Source organism: Malus domestica, chromosome 14, assembly GCF_042453785.1.
Source record: "Malus domestica chromosome 14, GDT2T_hap1".
Lineage (NCBI taxonomy): Eukaryota > Viridiplantae > Streptophyta > Magnoliopsida > Rosales > Rosaceae > Malus > Malus domestica.
Genome location: NC_091674.1, coordinates 8,098,925 through 8,121,727, shown reverse-complemented (window position 1 = coordinate 8,121,727; position 22,803 = coordinate 8,098,925). Strand labels below are relative to the sequence as shown.

The window sequence follows — 22,803 nt, the reverse complement described above, 5'->3', positions numbered from 1 at the left end:
AGTTCCTCGAATCGATTTACTAGTAGATCCAACTTTCAGGAACCAGCTGCTTAGTTTTTTGGATGCATACTTCGGCTACAACCAAATAATCATGCACGTGTCTGACAAGGAGAAAACCGCGTTCGTGATCGAATAAGGCACTTACTGCTACAAAGTCATGGTTTTTGCCTCAAGAACGCGAGAGCCACTTACCAACGACTGGTAAACATGGTGTTCAAGAAGCAAATTGAAGTAACCATGGAGGCCTACGTAGACGACATCATGGTGAATGGCAAGCAGTGATCAGACCACATAGGCAACTTGGCAGAAACTTTTGATATCCTTAGAAAGTACAAGATAAAGCTTAATCCCGCCATATGCATATTCGAAGTATTTTCAGGCAGATTCTTAGGGTACCTAGTAACCCAACAAGGAATCGAAGCACATCCCAAGAAAATCCGGGCAACCCTAGAGATAAAGTCTTTAACTACCTTGAAGGAGATCCAAAGCTTGACTGGACGAGCAGCCGCGCTCAATTGCTTCTTCTTGCGGTTCACCAATCGATGCAAGCCTTTTTTTTTCTCAAATCAATCAAGAAGGCATAGAGAGACAAATGGAATGATGAGTGGGAAAAAGCTTTCCAAGACCTAAAAAGGTATCTCATATCACCTCCCTTACTATCCAAGTCGGAAACAGCGGAGGACTTATACATCAACTTGGCAATCTCAGAAGTAACAGTGAGATCTGTCTTCATACGAGAAGAGCTGGGGGCCCAACTATTAGAATTCTACACTTCTAAAGCTCTTCTCAATACGGAAACTAGATATTCGAAGATTGAGAAATTAATTTTGGCGTTAGTTGTTGCGGCTCAAAAGCTCATACCATATTTTCAATCCCATACAGTTATCGTCATAACTCATATCCACTTTCTTCTTAAGATTTTAGTTGATCTTCAGTGCACATTGGAGTTCCAAACTTGGGGTTCAACCCTATCGACAATTTTCTTGAAGTGGGTCATTTTATTATAAGCAGCAATCAACTATTCATCATTTGCGTAAGCAACAGAACAAAGCTTAGAAGTTGCACGCTTAAGATCTTGAATATGAGGTATGTAACAACCAATCTCCTTCTCTGCACTTTCATACTTAACTTGGATCGCGTCAAGCCTATTCTTTAAGTCAACGATCTCCTGGCGAGTGGTCTCAAGAGGAAAATAAGTGGGGGCAGAGATATCGGACCCCTTCAAAGCGACGATCTTAGCGTCCAACTTTTTGATCTTCACGGCAGAAGAATAAGCCTTACCTGCCATAGTCATTGTCATATCCTTGGCAGCTTTGGTATCCTCTTGGTCAAGGATCATAGACTCAGCTGTCAGAATCATCGTTTTCTGCATAATGGCAAGCAAAGCAATCCTCCTATATTGGGTTGTATGCTTCGCAAAGGAACTTGGGCAAACAACCCTTCTAACGCCATCAACAAGCTTGGCACATGCGTCCATGTCTTCAAGAAGATGTAGCTTCAAAAGCGTGCAGATCTCAACAGATGTAGAAACAGGCTTGGTGGATTTCTGACAACTACCTACAGGAGCAGCCTCATCTTTCTCAGCAGGCAAACCATTCTCAACAGCATGAGGAATAGGCCTTGGCACCACTTTAGCAGTAGAGTCTACCTTATCGCTCTTCATAGTAGCAAGCCTCTCTAAAGGTGAACCAAACTTAGCTCTCAACGGAAGTCTTGGTACAGACTTCGGCACTCGGGGCACGATGGAACCTCTACGCTGAGCAATCTTATCAGCGATCGTACTAGCCACCTTCAACATGGTAGGCGTCACAGGCTCAAGTCTAGCAGCCTCATCTTTCTTCCCCTTGGAAGAAGTCAAGTCAATCACAAGCCTCTCGGTGGCAGACATACCCTCATGATCTATAGAGAAAGTCTTCAGTTTTTTCTCAACCGGCATCTCTTGAGCAGGCAGGCAATATCTCTTCTTTCCACCTTCATTCACAATAGGCTCTACAACAGTAATCGGACGAGCCAATGCCTCTGCCTTAATCCGCTTTATCTCATCTCTTGGGGGCAACCCATTTTTCTCTCGGTGAAGAGGACAAAGCAGCTAATGCCATTCACGGTACTCAACAGGGATACCTAAAGCAATGTGCACCTTCTTCATATTTGGAAAAGTCTTAAGAGTTGAGTCAAATTCTAAATCTACATAGATAGGGGAGGACAATCAACAAATTAGATAGCAGCTCAGCAAGCATAAAGCAGCCTAAATATTAACCTTGACTACCTAAGAGCTAAGCCCTGCAACTTATCTTTCTCAGCTCAACTAGACAACAAGGGAGCTCAGCCCGTGCTAGTTTTTGCCTCATTCTTCTCTATCGCACCAGCAGGAAGAGGCTTGCATGCCCAGCATTCCAGAAGCCATAAAGGCCCGCGGCCTTCTCATTTCTCTCAATCGCCGACTTGGCCCACATCAGGTCCAAGAACCCATAGGGCTTTAGCTATGCGGCTTGCCCAACATTATGCCCCAATGCCTCAAGTCGTGGCCCTAACCGTATAGCTGATCTTGGCTTTAACCAAGCTAAGTAGCCCAAGCCGTGGTCCCTGCCACACCACCTCCTCGGCCCATGTCGAGCCGACTTCTGGCCTCTGCCAGTCGACGTGCTACACCACTCTGATTGCTGCCTGCGACAGCACCATCCAAGAAGAAGATAAGGAAAATTCAAATTTTCTTACCTCGGTGCAGTGCGGAGAAGACAAAGAAATCAACGGAAGATGGTTCTTTGCACGAGCAAGCGAATAAGAATGCTCAGGGAGGGTGAACAAATATCTTCTAGCATTCTCTTTTTCTTATAGGGATAAATAATTGCCTTTCGAAGTTGATTTAATCTCCTACTTAAGGTAGGCTTAAATAGGCTTTGGTGGTGATTTATTTCCCTTTCATAGAAGAATGTAATTCCAAGTTAAAGTGGGAATCTACATCAAAATAGGAAAAAATCTTATGTTTCCTAAAGTAAGAGGAGATCTCTACACCTGTTGCCATTTCCCGTGAGCAAACTAACAGGTGTGGGGGCATTTGTAGAGCCAAAAAAAATCAAAAAAATTATGGAGGTGACACGTGGACTTTTGGGTAAAAAAATGACAAAATTACTCTCGAGGCACACCGGGATTCCCACGCGCATGCAACGGACAACAACGGCTCAATCAAGGAAAAGTCAAAGGTGATCAAAATGGTATTTATTCAATTCTCTCTCATCATTCATCATCAGATCCTTATTCGAAAGGTAACTCCCAAATTTCCTATTTAAATTAGAATTAATTTGCCATGTTAATTGCAAGATATTATTTCACATAATATCTTGGACGACAGAAATTTGCATCCACAACTATAACATTGGTCACTTTTTCTTAGCAACCTAATTTATGAAATTGGAACACTACAACATTAATGGCTACTCTAGTTACAACATTATTGGTTACTCTTTAGATGCAAGACAACGTCCTAATAGCTAGACTCTTCGTATCATATCAGACCACTTACACTTGGATCTCTACTGACCATGTGTAGATCTTCTTTTCTGGGACCGTGATGGTAATCGTCATTAATCCAGAAGCAGAGTCGTATTCAAAACCTAAAAGTCCCGAGCAAGAAAAACAGAAATAAATATTGAATGTAGTGCAACAGAGAGTTTTCATGTGTTTCTAATTCTATGCTCGAATCGAAGTACGAGGTATTCATAATTTCATATAACAGAGACATAGACAGAGAAAGAGCTAGACAATGATCATACTTGTGTGAAGCTTCCAAGTTTAGAGAGTTCGGGCTTTGGAGAGGGGGTAAACGACCATTTGACCCCTTGAACTATTACTCCAATTGAAATCGACCCCTGAACTTTTTTTTGGCAAATTAACCCCCTGAAACTCTTGGAAATCATCCAATTGATCCCTTGTCGATAGATTACATCCATTATTTCGTCAAATTCAAAGGTTACCTTCATCAATTCTTACTTGTCAAATATAAACACCATTTAGATTATGACATATGAAAACAAAATAATGTGTAATGTCAATGTAAGATGCTCCGTACTGCAAATGTTTGTTTGTTTTTTTTTGTTTTTTTTTTAAATATATTTTCTCATTATGCTATATGTTTCTAAATTATTCTGTGTCCATGCATCAAAATTTTATTGGTGGTTATAGCTGACAAGTAACAATTGATGATGAAATTACTAATTTGCCCTTGAATTTGATGGAATTGATTCCACAATCTAATGGCAAGGGGTTAATTGACTGATTTTAAATATTTCAGGAAGTTAATTTACCAAAAAAAAAGTTTAGATGTTAATTTCAACTGGGGCGAAAAGTTCAAGGGGTTAAACCGTAATTTACCTGGAGAGAGAATAATGAAACGGGTCATATAAATGGGTTAGGCTTTATATGACCATATCCGTTTGAGCTACGGGCTTATATACCCGTCATGATCTATTATCTTTGTTGTTTTTTTTGTTTCCAAGCTAAAAGTCCGGTAAGAGTGTCTATATATCATATATGTTGTGTTCCTTCCTAGTGCAAAAATATGGCTAATATTGTGGGACAAGTAAGGGTGTCGAACCATAGAGACTGATTAAACCCCTACAATTACTAGCTTTATGTGAACCCTAACTAAACAAAGAAAATGCAAACTGAATTTAGATTTTGTTTTGAAATCTAAAATAATTTAAAACTACAAGCAAAGATAAAGATGAATGACATATTGATTCAGAAACAATGGGAATGGAACTAGGGATATCGATTTCACAATTTCAAGCCAATTCCATGAAAATGAAGTCAAAACACACGCAACTCTCCAATCTACAACTAGGGTTCGTTTTACTCATTTATGATCATCCATTTGATGTGTGGTTGTGATCAAGTACTCCTAATGTGCAACCTAGTTGTGATGTTCAACTTAGATTACCAAATAAGAATCCATTAAGAACAAGAAAACTTCAAATAACCAAAGAAATCACATGGCAGGATGTATGCATAGCAGTTTCTTCATTACTTTAACTTAATAACATAGAGTAGTTTTGCAAGGCTACATCGGAATCCCCAACTATGAACTTAATTACATAACATGATTACATAATATATAAATATCAAGAACAACATGAGTGAAATTAAAGTTCATAGAAAAAACCCCTTGAAGCAATTCTGATGTGGAAATCCTTCAAGAACAGCTCGGTTGCGTGGTTTCTTCGGTGGCAAGAGATGGTGAAGGGAAATAGGGTTTGTTTCAGGAAGAAAGGCCAAAGAAAGAGAAAAGAAAGAGCTTTGGGCTTCCCCAAGAAGGAGCCTCCCAAAGTGATTTGAAACCCTAGTATTTATATGCTAAATGGAGCTGCAGCTGATTGCAAGGTGATCTCAACCATTAAGCCAAATTTTTGAACGTTTTTCCTTATTTGGCCTTTCTATTGGAGTTACAAAACAAGGACTAACACATGTAAAACAAATGATGGTGTTCAATGTCTTTACACCCTGTCAAACACATACAGCAACTTTGGGGTGTTGGACACACATGCTCTGCTACCTTTCACAGCTATGCAATCCTCACTTTTGGCCATCGCATCGGAAGAAAAAGCATAAGTGAAAGAACATTTAGCAGCACATGGGAAGCTTTTTGTTTGAACTTCCTCCATGCATGCTATCCAATCCAAGTCCAAATAAGGCTCCAAAACAGGCGATTAAACTTATCTCCATGTTTGAATATGGGTCAACTCCATAAATGCCATGTTTTCACTTCTTTTCCCTTCAAATTGATCCTAAAGTACATGTAACTGCACACTAACACAAATACGGTAAAAGGCAATCAGTTTAACTCAAAAACATCACAAAGAAACTAGGAATGGATGGTATAAATGCATGAAATATATGAGTTATCAATATAACAACACACACTGTCATGACTCGATATCTTTGTTGTCTTTTGGGTTTCCAAGCTAAAAGTCGAGTAAGAGTGCCTCTATCTATATATACTAGCATATGCCCACACACAAAGTGCATGTGAATATTTTTTACTTTTTATGTTTTAATTAGAGATATATTAGAATCACATGTAAGTGAGGTTTAAAAAAAAAAAATTGTTTGTGTGAAATTACATTAATGTCCATATTTTTATTTATGTTCAGTTTTGATCAAAAGGTTACAATGGTAATTTTATGAGGTTTTGGTTAACAATGAGGGTTCTATTAATACATAGTTTAGATATTTGGGGTGGTGTTATTACCCCTCTTCATTTTCGTCGTCAGATCATATGGATTGAAAAAGATCAAATGACAGAAATTAACAATGACTGTGTGAGAGGTAAAAATGAGTGTGCATATAGCACCACCCTATATATAAAACCAGAAGGCAAAATTGGTGAATAATTTATAATCTAAAAAATACCCATCCTTAATCAAGACTCTAAAATAAAACAATTTAATTTTTTTTTAAAATCCAAACAAACACAATAAAACATTGAAACTACCCACATACTAGTGGGCATTTTTTTCTTATACTTTTTTAAATAAAAATATAAAAAAGTATTTAAAACAAAAGAAAAAAAATTATAAGTAAAGAATAATATGTAAATAACCACACCCGTAAGCATGTGGCAAAACACCATTGTCTAATAATTACTCTCATTTACCTTTGAGTAAAAATTTGACTTTTTTTATATATTCTCAAGCTTTAAACTTAGTCTCACTTTTTTCTATAATAAAATATTATCACTTTGCCCCTTAAAATTCAATTTTTGCTCAACATTATCGAGATTCCGTCGATTTCATCAGGTCTTCTTTCTTCTCTTTGATTACTTCCATTGCCAGTCGAAATCAACAAAAATTGAGCCCTAAATCTATGGATGCTGATGCTCGCGACTTCACACGAGTTCAAAAGTTAGTTTTAAATTTTATTCCAACTATTTTTTTTTTTAAATGCAACGCTCAAATATAATTTAGCAATTTTAATGGGAAAAAAAAGATCCAATGACTCAAATTTAAACTTGAATGTCAAAATAATATTATTGATTAATCAAAATTAGATCCAACACCAAAACCGTATAAATACCCATCGATTTGTTCACTAATCCATAAAAATTCAATTTTCTCAAAATGTTCGTAATTTCAAATTTTTTACATCAAAATGTACGAAAAACTAAAACAAGATAGATTATACAAAAATTAATTCGAAAAATCTTAGACAAAAAAAAATCAACGAAATACCAAATTTTAACAAATTATAAAGTTGGGGGTGAGAATTATGGGTCCACTACCGTTGGAGGAAAAAACTATCCAACCTCATATGTATAGATGAACAGTTGAAAATGCGGGGCTAAAATTTGCGATTTCTGACCCTTGGGTTGGAGATAGCCTAAGCGAAAAGGGAAATCTTTCTACATTTTTTTATCCTAACCATTGGATCAAATAAATCAAAAGCCACGCAAAGGGTAGAGTGCAGAAGGAAAAAACAGGAATGCAAAATCATTTTCCAAAAGAAAAATAAATGACCCTATGCTAGTATGAATGAACCTTTGTTTTTATTGTTCGTTTTTCTTATTCCAGTATACTGTCATACCAAACACCCATAGTAGGAAAATTCTTCAGCTAAGATGACTAGATCATGTGACTAACATAAGACACATAGGTGGACGAGGCCAAAATACTAGTAGGAAGTAGCTCAGTCGGAATGAACTAATCTCAAATGCGATGCAGTGAGTATCTTAGTCGGCAGCCAGAAAAAGAACTCCTCCAACTGATTTTTGTTACGACCGCACCAAGCTTTTGAGTAAAAACTGCATTGGCCACATCAACTCATGTTCCTGTCACTGCATCTATAGAACGGATCTCAAAGTAATCATTCAGGTTGTGTACAGTCCCATTTGCACATGTTTATGAAATCCACTAAAAATAATTACCAAACATGTATTCAATTTTTAAAAAAAAAATGAAAACTAAAACTGAAACGGTTATCAAACCGTCTTAAGTAAACATTTCATTGCATAAATGTTGTACCTCAAAGGAGAAGTATGTTATAGGCTAGCTATGAAAATAAAGGATTAGAATCTGTAGACACACGCTTTTAACACATCTTTTTGTGAGCTTCACTTCGTAATGTATGTATTTCAACGATCCAACCGTATATCTTTTATGTTTTACCTTGATAGGATTAAAAGCACACAACAAAGTAGCACACAAATGTCCTATTTATTTTTCTAATTAACACTTGGATTTGTCAATTGTAGCATATGAAAATAATGGTCTTTCCCCTAGAAGATTGTCATGCTTAACTACTTAAAATATCACAAAAACTGGGCTGCTGTTTCTACTGACTAGCCACAGAAAAATAATTATTAGACTGACTTACACTTACATAAATTCAACGAAATTTTTGCAAATACTAGACACATAGAGGTACACTCCCACAAATGTTTGGGATTTTTGGAGCTGATTTTGCTATTTTAATTCAATCAAACCAAACCAAAACAAGACAGAAACAGATTTTAAATAATAAAAACAAATTGTAGTTCACAAATTAACAAAACGAGTAAGGGGAATTGTTATCCACCACCAAATAATCGTGCAAACATGTTATGTTTCATTCAAATTCCTTTTATTTCTGGATGAAGATGCTTAGGTCGGTTCAATGTTAGAACATAACCTATTACTATTTTTTACGTAATATGTTAAGAGAATGGTATTTTCAACTTAACTTAGTCCCTAGCATGCAATCTAGAATGGTGTGTTCATATATTTAACAAGTAGAAATCATTAAGAACGAAAATAGTTTGAGTCATCACAAGGCATCGTAAGTACTGGCGTTGTCTTACTTATCCTAGAAATTGATTCACATGTTAATCGTAATTAACAAGTATTACTCTAGAACATATGTAGGTCCTCATTCAATAAAGGCAAGCACAAACATATTCATAGTATTAAAATCCTAGATATGCTTACTAAGTATGCATCCATAAAAAACACATAAAGAATTCATCATTGATGTAAGTAGTGAACCAATTTTCTTCTTTCATAAAAGAAATCCAAATAAAATGTCATAACAAACTTGCAATCGTATTTGGGCCTTCAAAACAGCTCCTAACTTTTGGAAATTAGTTACACATAATCCTTAAATTAAACCAAAAGAAAGATATGAGTTTGAGAAGCTAAAACCAAAATAATAGAATGAGGTTCTTGCGGCCTTGCTTTCTGCCCTTCCCCAAGTTGCTTGCTGCCCTTTTGTTTCTATTTTTCACCCATTGCCGCTGGTCATCTCCTTTCCTTTCCTTTGTTGTGTTTTTATACCTGCCATAGCCTTTATGTCAATTAATCCTCATCTTTATTTCCCTTTCCATTCAAACTAAAACTTCATCTCTAAACGCCATCCATCACTCCCATCTTTCTCTCTAATTTAGTGCGGCACTGACCCTTCGAAATGGGAAAAAAACCATGTAGCTTTTCTTTTGTCGGTTCGGTTAAGGGCGTAGGCTTATGATTCTTGATATTGTCATATGCTAATTTCACCAACCACTAATTCCAATTCGTGACCTGCGAACAAGTTAAAAGAAAATGAATTTAAGCCACATGGATCTTCAAAAGCCTAATAATGTACATACTTTAATCGAAGGCATAGGCACAGTCACTTAAATTAGAATAGATCACCTGATTAAATTAAAACCAAGGAATTATAATTTGATTTTTCTCCAACTCATTAATTTAATTTTAAAAGCACAAAACCATGTAATTTCTTTCATTTAAATCCAACATATCACAAGAAAATGTAGTTTTTGGGATAAAATAGATATTAAAATATGCATTCATCATACCTCAAATATTAGGTCTACCAAAAATCACCCAAATCTGAAACCATATGATTGTCGGATTATATTTAGTGTTTATTTGTAGAATCGTATTCGTCTATTTTCTTCACTACAAATGAATGTCCAAATGATTTCGGATTTGTCTCATTTTTTTGCAAGAACGATGTATGAATGATATACTAAAATATAGATGGTTCGGGTCGCTGAAATACAAAATGAAATGAACCGTACAAAATGAGTGTCAGAATATCTATCTAATGTGTGTCAAAACTGTTAGAGCAATATTAGAAAATATGAAAATAATACAAAAATTCCAATGATAATAATCATAAAGAAAATTATAACATCAATTGTATACAAGATTATATAAACAAGACAAACTTGGAGATTGAGGCTTGCATAAATGCAATGTCCTAAAAATAGAATTTTGCCCTTACTCTTGTGCTTGTAGTTTAGTAGGCGTCCATCTCTCAGGATTCAACAATCTAGAATCTGAATTCAAAGCACTTCAAACTCTGGCGAACCCAATATATTATGTAATCTCAAGACATGACTCATAATTAAACAACAAAGAAAGAACATAGAGTCCAATATGTTCTAATTAACTCTCTATCTCATACTTATTTTACGGAAAAATTAGTATCCGGTCCCTAGTTACTAATGTTCATTGACTGAAACCTTATTAGTTTTCTGATTTTAATCCAAGTTCCTAGCATTAATGTAATGATGAATTTACATGTCAGTTACATAATTTTTTTAAATAAAAATTAATAATTGATTTAGAATTTTAATACTCACACCTTTATTAAACTCCTAACTAATTTTCAATTAAAAACATTTCCAAAATAAATAAAAAAATTAGAATAAGTTTGTACCCATTAGCTTTTTATAAAATGTTTTCAATTTTTTAATCTTTTATGCACCCATTCATGCAAATTTTTTTCAATTTTTTAATCTTAAAATGTACCATTTTTTAATATAAAATCTATTCAATTTTTCTCTAATTCATTTTTAAACTTATATGGGTACATTCTTTTCTTTTGATTTGAGAATGTGTCTATGTCAAGTTTAACGATGTATATGTATATACGTATAGCTACGGTGTGGGTGTGTTGGGACAAAATTGAGGTGAGTTATCTAAAGCAAAACGTAAGGTGAACTCATAACGTGCTTGGGAACTCAATTTCTTATGATAAGAAACCAGCTGGAACTGGGCCATTAGACCCACCGTTGACTACTTACAGTCCATTGCTTTTTTGCATACCTTATCACAATGTGCTTGGCCATTATACTAGTTATCATAAGGAAGCATCATCATCATTATTCATACTATCTCAATTCCCCTGCACTCACCTCATCAAGAAAGAAAGAAAGAAAGATGGCCGAGCTTGCATTTCCGTTGGCAGCCAAACTCATTGAAAGGCTCAGCTCCATTGCTTCTGAGGAGATTTGCTTGGCGTGGGGTGTTCAAGCGGATCAGCAGAAACTTGGACGCACCGTGTCCATAATCAAAGACGTGCTCGTGGATGCCCAAGAGAAGCAAGCACGTAACGGTGACCTACGCAGTTGGCTACAACAACTTAAAGATGTGTTCCTTGATGCGGAGGATCTGTTGGACGAGTTCGAGTGCGAAGCTTTGCGAAGGCAAGTGGTTCGTGGCAGTGGCACAACCAGAAAGGTACGCCGTTTCTTTTCCCGCTCTAATCCAGTTGCATTCCGCTTGCGAGTAGGTCATGGAATTAAGGACATAAGAGAGAGGTTACACGACCTTAAAGAAGATAAAAATTTTGCCGATCTTCGCACTGTTCATCATCACCCTCATCTAGGTGATCATGTGAGGGAGAACATGAATACGACCCACTCCTTTGTCCGTGCTTCGGAGGTTATTGGTAAAAATAAAATTGTTGATCTTCTAATGCAGCAAGGCGATGATCATCAAGGTGGGGATAATGGGACTGTATGTGTTATTCCTATAGTGGGATTTGGAGGTTTAGGGAAGACCACCCTAGCCCAGTCGGTGTACAATGATCCGAGAGTCGAAGGGAGTTTTGACTTAAGAATGTGGCAGCATGTGTCAGTGGACTTTGATGTTAATAGATTGGCAAAAGAGATCCTTGGCTCTGCATTAGGTACAGAGATCAATGAAAGGTTGTCTCTAGATCAGTTGCAAGCACAACTACGAGACGCTTTAAAGGATAAGAAATTTCTGCTCGTCTTGGATGATGTGTGGAACGAAGATCGTACCAAATGGATCGGGTTGAGAAATTTATTGATAGAGCGGGCCAAGGTAGGAACTAAGATTTTGGTGACGACAAGGAATATCTCAGTTGCTTCAGTCATGGGCCCGGTTGTAACATACATAAATTTAGAAGTTCTCTCTTTTGAGGATTGTATGAAGTTGTTTGTAAAATGGGCATTTGATGAAGGACAAGAAAGAAAACATCCAAGCCTCTATGAAATTGGAGAAGATATTGTAAGAAAGTGCAGAGGGGTTCCCTTAGCTGTGAAAACGTTAGGGAGTCAACTTTACTCAAGAACTGATGAGCATAAGTGGAAATTAATTAGAGATTCTGAGATTTGGGAATTAGAACGAGAGGGAGATGGTCACATTCTACCTGCTTTGAGACTGAGTTATACCCAATTGCCCTCTCATTTGAAGCAGTGCCTTGCCAGCTGCTGTTCAGTTCTTCCAAAGGGTTACATTCAATTTAATAGCCTCAATTTGATAAGTCAGTGGATGGCACATGGAATCCTTGAATCTCATACGGAGTTGGAAGATGGTGAGCTATATTTCAAAGAGTTATGGGACAGATCTTTCTTTCAAAATGTTAAAGATTACGGTCTCCACTATGAATTTGATATGCATGATCTCATCCATGACCTTGTACAATCAGTCGCACAAGGTGAGAGTTTCACAGTAGACTCTGCAGGGACCAAGGGCATCTCTGAAAATGTTAGACATCTAACAATTTTGAAAAGTGCCCAAAATGTTTCAACAACCTTGCAAAAGTTTAAAAAAGTGCGGACCATAAGTGTATGGAGTGGTAAAAATATTGATGAATCCTTCCTCAGCACTTGCATTTCAAGATTCAAATATCTGCGGGTGCTTTCGTTATTCTATTCACCTTGGGAATTGTTGCCGAGTTCCATTGGTTCTTTGAAGCATTTGAGAAGCCTGTACTTGGCTAGAAATGAAAGAATCACCGCACTACCCAATTCAATTTGTAAGCTGCAGAGCTTGCAGACTCTGATTCTCGTTGAATGCATGAATCTCAAAGAGTTGCCTAGAGACATGAGCAAGTTGATCAGCCTTAGACTCCTCCATTTTACCACAAAGCAATCAAGTTTTCCAGAGAATGGAGTTGGATGTTTGACATCACTTCGATTTCTTTCCATTTGGGACTGTAGTAATCTAACGTGTTTGCCGCGTGATACGATTTATCTTGCGTCATTACGCACTCTGATAATAAGCAATTGTAAACAACTTGATTTGGTGATGGAAAACTATCAGGTAATTCCACTAAGGCTCCAAAAATTGGGGATTCGGAAAGTACCACGAATGGTGGCATTGCCTGAATGGTTTCAAGGAGCCACAAACACACTACAAGACTTGGTTATACAGGATTGTGAGAACTTGGAGGCATTACCTGGGTGGTTGACGAGTTTCACATCGCTTAGAATGCTTACGCTGGAATCATGTCCCAAACTGTTGTCTTTGCCAGAGGAGATGCATCGCCTCACTGCCTTAACAAAAGTTTGGATTGTAGATTGCCCTGATTTGGAGAGGAGATGTCAGCGCGACACAGGAGAAGATTGGCCAAAGATTTCTCATGTTCCAAATGTTTCTTTTGAATAGCGATGAATTTCTCGAGATGCGAATAGAAACATACACTGCTGTCTTCAATGCCGCCTGCCTCTGTCTTGGTTTCTGAGTTGCTTGTAGTTTGTTCCGGCCAATGTAAATTGTGGTGGGGGCACAAGTTGATTTATATTTCAGTAGATTAAAACATGTTTGATTTGTTGTAATATTACTCCAATTTAATCAACCTTTTTTACATCAAACTCCTTCCTTATCAGTCACACTTTGAATCAACATTACTTGACTATTTTGCTTGCTTATTTGTTTCTTGGAAACTCAAGTCTTTTAGAAGCGGTATTCTCGGATCTAGTAATTCCGACAGTCGGTGATTTCAGCGTCATCAAACTAGGTAAAACTATCAGAGGAATTCAGCATTTAAATAGAAGAAAGGTTGCTCGCTAAATCAAATTATGACCCATCTCATAACTAAATAAAATAAAAATTTTACTAAACAATAATCAACTTCTTCATTTCAAGCCCCGAGGACTTACGCAGAGTGAAAACTTTGTTATTTGTCATTCAAATAACTCCTCCATCTGAATTTCTGTTACAACCACACCATGGATGTTGAAATATCCACATAGACCATATCTCTAAGAAAAAAAAGAGTTTAAATATCACAACCCCACTCCAACTAATACCGAGGTTTTGTCACAAAAACCCAACACCTGACAGATTGTACAAGTGATAATACAATATCGGTATTATTAGTAGTGGCTTTTGCCCGTCTATCCGATAATTCTACAGTGGACCCAACTGATCTAACAAATGGCTTACATCACTCAAGTCAATGAGTTCGCGTTGAGATAAATCCTTCAAAGTTACTATCGTGGCCCTCGTGCCTTGTGCCGTGTCAGGCTTATATGACCGCACACATGAACCATGTATTGAGCCCACCGGTTCACACACTCTCATGTATATCTTATTATCTTACATGTCCAAACTAGTGGTGATATCCGGAGTGATGAATTGATTGTGAAACCTCGAGTGCAAAGATGAACGCTTAACCAACCTACAACTGCGTCGATTGTCTCTTAAGAAACATAAAGATGGAAACACGATACAAGTAGGAAAGATGGGCACTTTTATTATTAAAAAGAAACGAGTAACAATACAACATTGGCCACTCTTTCTTAGCAACATAACTTATGAAACTGGAACACTACAACATTATTGGCTAATCTTAGTTACTTCCCAGGCAGTTGAGTCTCTCAATCCATCTTGCTTAACCAGACACATCATCTCTTCAGATGCAAGACAATGTCCTAATAGCTAATCTCTTCAAATCAGATCAGACCACTTACACTTGGATCTCTACTGACCATCTGTACATCTCTTTTTCTGGTACTGGAATGGTAACCGTCGTTAATCCAGATGCAGAGTCATATTCGAAGTTGGTCTCAGCGTTGTCAACAGTGCACTTCAGCGGCCGCCGGGAACAGTAAGCTCCAAACCTTCCACATCCTCTGGTTTTGAGACCAATTGTCGCAGTTGGAGATCGGTTCTCGCTAACTTCTCCATTAGAAAGCTCTGGTTTCTTGTCAGAAGCCAAATGGATTTCAACCTCCTCCACAGCAGCACTTGAATTGAACATGTCAAGTAGGCCTATTGGTGCAAATGAGACGTCGGATGTAATTTCCTGCAATATACAAAAATTATATCAGTTGGTAAATGCTTTGCATTGGAACTTTTCACATTCAAATAAATGTTGGTGATAGCAAGGCTAACCTTGAGAGGACAGAAATGGAAAACCTCATAGTCAAGAACTTTAAGCGTCACAGGCACTGAAGCACCTTTTGGCAACCGAAGAACCTCACCTGACAATCAATCAACGTTTCATATTGTTATAAAGTTGAAGAGCTGGAATACTGTGAGAATAATGTTACATTCATGACAAAGGCAAGTAGATTTCTTCTTAAAACTTTGCCATTATCATATTGACACGTTATTAGAGAACTGCTTCCATGGCAATCAGAAGTGTTCCTTCAAACTAGCTTCTGTAAAGAAAGTAGTGGTACCTGACTTATGAGCATATACTGCTGTTTCTCCATTCCAATCAGCACCAGCAACTTGAGCAATGGCATCAACATCAGCGGCACGAACAGAACCACTGAGGGTACCAGGAGAGTAATCATGAATGCGCGTCTTCTTTTCAATCTTGCACCAACCGGCACCTTGACAGTTAAACACACCAACCACACCAGAGAGATTGTTGACATTCCATATTTTGAGCAAGCTGCAAATAGAATTATTCACACAAGCTTTACTCATAGGGATCTAAACTTTAACATAACTTCGGAAGCATAAAGAGGAGTAAACAGAACAAACCTGGTCCTGTCTCTTGCTGGATCAGCGAAGAGACAATCACGGGTAGGCCTGCCAGGTAACTTGGCACGGAGGACAGATCCATCAGGGAGAACCAGCTTCCTCAGAAGGTCAAAATTGTGATGGCCTGGCTTATCACTATTCACAGAAATACCAAACTTATGCATTAGAACCCCTACCTCCTGAAGTGGCAATAGAATAAATTTGTTTGATGCACAGCATTACCTGACATAGATTGCACATCCACCAAGAGCACGAGCTGCACCATGATACTCTGCCGCTGGGTGTAAACTCTGCAAAGCAAATATTTTTCAACCAATATCATGATATACGCAAATGAACTTGTATTCTAAATAATGACACTGAATGTCAAGCATAATCAACCAAAACGACTGTAGATAATCACACAAATTGTAATTGTAAATCTTGAACAAACATAAATATTGATGTTTGAAGCCTCCACCGAACAGAATAGACTAATATACATCAGCCAACTATATTCCACTGATACCTAATCGATGACGAACCTGAATGATTATAATAGCTATAGGTTAATAAGCATATATACGATTAGACACTAAACTCAGGTCATTCAAGGAAATGGCTCCTCACCAAATGTCCATAAATCATCATCCAGGTAAGAACAAACAAATCAAACAGTACCAAGTGTCCAAGACATAATGAACTAACGAAATAAGATAGAAAATGCTTCATTATTTTACTTACGTGAAACATATCCCAGTCAGGTTGCATGAATTCTCCAAGGAACAGGGTGTTATAAGCAACGGAAGATATATGAATTGTGTGTGAAGCAGGATCTCGGGGATAGAAGTCATCAGAGGCTCTGACCACAGCAGTCTGCTTGGCACTGTAGAGCCCATCAGTGTTGTGACACATGCAAGAAATGCATCCGTTGTCAGCAAAATTTCGAGCAACTGAAGCCTCAAGTGCCTGGTGGTAGCTGCGGGTCAGAGAAACTCTTCCACCATGACCAGACCCTAGAGTCTCGATGATATTCTGAACATCAACCTTAACTCCATCGACTCCACAGGAAGCCAAGTAGGAATGAAGCTCATTGTAGAAATTGAAAACTTTCTTTGGATGTACCAGACCAAGACCATGAACAGTTAAGCTGTCCATAACTATGTCTGGTTGGTTGCCCTCTACACCAGGGGACGACACTGGGTATGCTAAGGCAGTGTCATAGTGTTCCATGCCAGTAGCAGCTGGTTTTACTCCACCCCAGTACCCAGCTAGAGCATGCCATACATACACAAATCTGTGCCAGCAAGAAACATAAATTCGATTAATAAATAACAATACAACTTGCTGCACAATATATTGGTAAACCATCATAAAACATCAAGCAGAGAACAACAGTATAGCATCCCAATAAATTCGACAAAAAAATTATTGTCTGTTGTTAACATAGTTAGATTTTATTTACAAATTAAACCCATGAGCCCATTGAAAATTTATTCAGATCATCACTCCACCATCACAGATATTGGTAATTGATTTCATGTTATAATTCTAAAGATTGTAACAAATATGATTCTCCACATCATCTTTACTATCACCTACCATTTTCAAGAACAAAAAATAATGGATTCGTAGATCCTAGCATTACTTTTCTATGCGTCTAAAGTAGGAAAAAAATAAATTATATGTAGAACGTTACTAATAGAACAGTTGGCAGTTCGGGAGTACTCGTTGCTAGTCCAAGAAAGTAACCAATCAACTAGGACTACTTACTTCACATTGTGATGCTGCTTTGCTTCATCCACAACATGTTTCAGGCCAGAGACTTGCTCATTGTTGTGGTCGTTCTTTTGGAACTTTTCGTTCTCTTTGATTCCTGTCAACCTACTTGCAAACCTGCAATTAACATACTCGCATTAACTAAGCAGCTCCTTTAATTAGATAGACCAACCTGCCAATCATGCACGCAGAATATGGAAAGCGAATGGTAGGAAAAATGATTAAAGGGTAATCATTTAACATTGAGAAATAAGATAAAGGCGTTACTGTGCTCCTTCTTGTACAACGACACCAGAATCCTTGTCTTTATTTTCTATCTGCTGCCAACCGTCATCAACGATTAGGAACCGCGGAGGAGTCCCTCCCTCCGATAAGCTACAATCATTACAAAACAAAAAGTAGCGATTTAATAAATCTGATGATAGATTCAAGTTCCAGTAAAGGAGCAAGTTAAATATGATTTCATGTCTTATTACCTTTTAAGGCCTTGAACCACACCCTCAGCTGTGACATCGGTGTAAAAGGCATCCCATGTACACCAGCCAAACCAGTCCAGAAAAGAAGGCAACTACATGCAACAAAAAGATCGAAAATTAGATTCATTCAAGAAACGTTCGCAACATGTCATTCCAATTGCAGAACACCAATTACAGAAGAAAACAATACGTGCTGGCCCTACCTTTTTCTTCTCGCGATGAACAAAAGTTTTCATGTGTTTTTCCACAGCCCTGTTTGATGAAATTGAAAAACATGGAGTCATGTCCAAAAATTAAAAGCAAAGACATTATACTAATCAAGACCAAACTATTTACCTTTTCTAGCATTAGCGTAATCGTATTAGCAAACAATACTAGATATTTAATCGCAGTTTTACAAGGATCAAAAGAAAGTCATTAAAAATGAAAATCAAGAACTTACTTTACAGCTTGGGTGATGACTTCAAATGGATTGGTTCCAGCGTGCATGTAAACGAGGCACTGGCCTTGATTGGTCTGAACAGCAGAATCTCCTGCAAAACCAAACACACACAACAAAAAAAAAGAGTTGTTTTCGGTTCTTTCGAACTCGATTTCTGGTTTTTTTTTTTTTTCCTTTCCACAAATGCTTTAAAGTCCAATTAATTTGATCCGTTTGATTGGTATTCATTACATGTGGTTTCTCCAGCCCGACTGTGATCGCATTAATGACAGCTCCACCCCCCATTTTCAGAATGTTGATCTCCTTCATAATTGGCGGCGGGATGGGACTGATTAACGGGAATACATGGCCTTAAATAATGGAATGACAGGCAGGGAAGGTGTATATAGCCTACACCAAATACTTGTTTTTCATGGCCATAACTACTCACCACTCTCGAGGCAAACCTCGACTTCGTTCCTCTCATTCCCTTGCAGAACAGAGCGGAAAGGGCCCTCGAGTAGAGGCAGGAACACGGTGTAGATGATAGGAGAAGACTCGTCGTCTTCACCTCCATCACCACCACCTTTGCTCTCCACCACCATGAATTGGGTCTCCAATGGAACATCCTTCCCACATGTCCCCATCCTCTGAGTCATCCACCACAACTTGAATCGAAAACAGCACATGAAACGGAGATCCCTATCGATCATGACAACGATACTAATTACTACCATTTTCGGTATAAAAAAAAAAAAGATTAACGTTCAAAGCATATGAAAATCATTGCACTCTTAATCAATCTCCATGTACAACTAAATTCACAACATCTAAACTTTAACATATTAACATAAAGAAACAACTTACTCTAAAACCCCAATGGGGAAGATATGGAGGCTTTTGTTGTGGGCGGCCGTGGCGCCAATGAAAGCACCGGCAAGGAGTCCGACACCGGTCCCCGGTGTCAGTACGATGTTGTCTGGAACCCCAGTCAAAATGGTCTTTCCATGAACCACCAGGTTCCCATCATTGATCGAAATCTGCGCTGTGACCGTCATGGTTGATGACTGCCTGCCAAACTACTGTCCCAAAACATCAAACACCATGGCATTGACATGATCAGAACAACAAATTAACAAATTATCAGATAAAAAAAGAAAATTAATTTATATTTATAATAATTCAAATTTTATCTTTTATTCATAAATTTAAAAAATCATAATTTTTGGGAACAAAAAGATACCATCAATGGAAAAAATTAAGAACCAAGGTAAGTTGCATGTTGGTTTTTTTGGTAAATCTAAAAATCTGAGGCAAAACTGATGCAGAAAACAAAAACCCAGAAGCCAAAAGGGGAAATAATATGTGGGTTTTGAGCTTTGGACCACAAAGCTTGGGCCTTTTTACCCTTTCCAGCCATTAACTTTTGCTAAAAGCCTCGAACTTTTTTGTTTGAAAAATTCCCACAAATTCAGAGCAACCATACAAATCAAAGTCCAATAGCATGAATTAATTCACAGAGACTGAAGGGTTAATTAATTAATTAAAAGCTTAATGATGAAGCTAACAAAGAGCTCAAGCAGCTCACACCACCGCCATCAGAATCAACAAATCAAGCTCAAACAAGTTCCCTACATACTCACCGAATTTAGAGAGAGAAAGAGAGAGAAGCTCTGGAAAACCTAAACCCAACAAGTAAATGCGCTTGAAAGCAATAAGCACTCAGTGAGTTTCGAAATTACGCGGAAGAAGGTAATGCTCCAAATGGGGTTGGTGTGGGCTTATATAGCAGTGACCTCGTTAAACTTCGAGCATCTTCCTGTCCTTGATCCTTCCGGATGATGCCACGTTGGCTATTTCATGACTAGATTTTCCCAATAGATGTGTTGTATTCTCGTTGTCATCTTAATGAATACGGTTCATGAATCATGGAATCAAAATATAATTTAATATGTTGTCGATGATTGTGTTGGAGTAGAATTCTTAACCTCAAGTTAAGGTGGAAATTAATCTTGATCAACAGAAGCATATTATATTTTATATATTATAGTAAACGATTCAAGAAATAGGTATGTATTAAACAGTTTGGTAAGAGAATATTTTCATAATGTTAAAACAAGTTGAATGACAAAGGACTAATTTTTTTGTTGCTGATACAACAATATTAAGTTAATGATATTTCGGTCACCCAATGAGTCATTCGTAGTTAAATATCAAACTTGGCATTCATAATTATTGAATATAAGACATCCAACTTATAAGTTAGGAAACCACAAACAAAATGCAAAATTTTTAAAGAATTCGAGAAAAAGAGTGACTATTTAAATGTTATATATAAAGTTTCCTTCTTGTATTTATTTCATAAAAAAAAATAGTTAAATTCACACAATTAGTTCTTGCTAAGCAAGCCGAGATTCTCTCTAGATTTCTATGACAGAGCGATGGATCAAGTAATTCGGACTACTCATTTTAAATTCTACGGTTTTCATTAGCCCATTTCACTTGTCTACAAATAAATCAAGGGTTCGAATCTCTCACTTCAACAGCCTGAATTAGCTGATCCTTGAATTCCGGACACAGAGATCTAGAGATGATCTCAATTCTTGCTACCATCCATTGTGTCCTGTGAATTTAATAATGAAAAGGAAGTCAGTGGCTCATTAGCTAGCTATGATTTCATGCATGTACTAGAACAATGTATTGGTTAAATTCTTTATGCAAATATAAATATCATCATTGGGTACAAAGGAATATGTGCTATGATGCTTAGATTCCCATTACACAAAAATTTATTTGGTTGGTCCAAATCAAATCCTCAGAAAGTTAACAAAAATGACCTCAAAGGAAAACAAACTATGACATGATAAGAAGGAATTTAAATGGAAGAGAGTCCAGAGATTGCTTTATTCTTGTGTGGAAAATTGTTAAAGCATTTGTTAAAGCAAAGTGATCTTTACACTTTTTTTGGTAAAAAACTGTGACTGAAAAGATCTAAGAAAAACAACTAACTATTAACAAAATGAGTTTTGAGGAAACCCAATAGAATCTCAAAGATCAACCTATCCACGACGAGGAGGCTCATCAAAAACATAAAAGACCAGTGTAAAAGTCATGACCTAATTTTGGTCTTAGGACTAAATAAATTAAAGAAGAGTCAACAAATAAAATTAAGAGAATGAGTGCAGAAGAAAAAAATGGTGACTTGTGAGTGTGAAGAGTTCTACCTTAACCATGTTAAAAATTCTCAAATAATTTATACATATCTTTTAGTGTTATAAATAGGCAATATGAGATAGAATTTTTTTTTTTAAAATTGAAGTAACATGACCGATGTATCACTTTATTTGTTTTCTTTACTTGTGTCAAACAAGAGAAATGAACATAGAAGAAGAGAGGTGAGGGAAAGTCGTATTATTACAATTTTCTTTTTGATCATTTTCTACTGCTCGTATGATACGAGCATACCTCGATATATAGAGGTTTTAACCTGATATCTCTTTTACGACCATCTCTAATTCTTGAGTTAAAACCTAAAATTTAGGTTTTAAACTAACTCAATCATTCTCCAATGGTTAAGCCTAAAATAAGTTTTGGATTAAAACTTAAAATTTGAGGAACTTTAAACCCAAAATTTCGGCCAGGGTTAAAGGATTGGCCCACCTTAATTTTAAATTTTAAAATTTTAATACATTAAATCCTAAGGCTGAGATATATAGAATATGATCAAATCTAACGGTAGAAAAAAATATATAAAAGCCCAAAATTAAATCCAACAGTTAAAACAATTAAAAATTATTTAAATCAAAATTCACCCAAAAACTCTATAAATACATGTTTCATGGTATTGGTTTAGTGAATTTTCAACTTTTATCGGAATCTAAATATTTTTAGGTTAGAATGCTCATAAAAATAAATTATGATAATCTACATTTTATTTTTTAAAAAAAAGGTACTGAAAAAAAGTCTAACCTAAATTCATTCTCTAATAATCTTGGGCTAAAATTTTAACCAAGAATCAATAGAGCAGAAAAACTATTCCTCAGTTAAAACCTAAATTTTCTGAGTTTAAAATTTAGGTTTAACTCCAAATATTGGAGTTGGTCTAATGCATGTAGAAAGCTTGTACACCAAAATAATAAAAACCAAA

The 22,803-nt window shown here is 36.9% G+C and overlaps 2 protein-coding genes across 3 annotated transcripts; one reads left to right on the top strand and one right to left on the bottom strand.

Moving 5' to 3' along the window:
• The first annotated feature begins 11,192 nt into the window (after positions 1 to 11,192).
• Positions 11,193 to 13,670, top strand: LOC103431030 (putative disease resistance protein RGA3). Its single transcript, XM_070811696.1, has one exon. The coding sequence runs from the start codon at positions 11,193 to 11,195 to the stop codon at positions 13,668 to 13,670; it is 2,478 nt and encodes an 825-aa protein (XP_070667797.1).
• A 1,070-nt stretch (positions 13,671 to 14,740) lies between these two features.
• Positions 14,741 to 20,605, bottom strand: LOC103454409 (probable galactinol--sucrose galactosyltransferase 2). Of its 2 annotated transcripts, none has more exons than XM_008394003.4 (14): positions 20,300 to 20,605; positions 19,524 to 19,735; positions 19,108 to 19,358; positions 18,678 to 18,768; positions 18,439 to 18,487; positions 18,236 to 18,327; positions 18,027 to 18,134; positions 17,754 to 17,876; positions 16,725 to 17,277; positions 16,224 to 16,291; positions 16,002 to 16,136; positions 15,692 to 15,909; positions 15,402 to 15,490; positions 14,741 to 15,312 (listed from the first exon to the last, which is right to left on the bottom strand). In XM_008394003.4, exons 2-14 carry the CDS (start codon positions 19,712 to 19,714, stop codon positions 14,974 to 14,976), a joined length of 2,307 nt encoding a protein of 768 aa, XP_008392225.3. In that variant the 5' UTR covers positions 19,715 to 19,735; positions 20,300 to 20,605; the 3' UTR covers positions 14,741 to 14,973. The 2 variants fall into 2 exon arrangements, with proteins under 2 accessions (XP_008392225.3, XP_008392226.3); XM_008394004.4 differs by having other exon boundaries at positions 19,524 to 19,738; positions 20,300 to 20,417.
• Between the last annotated feature and the right edge of the window lie 2,198 nt (positions 20,606 to 22,803).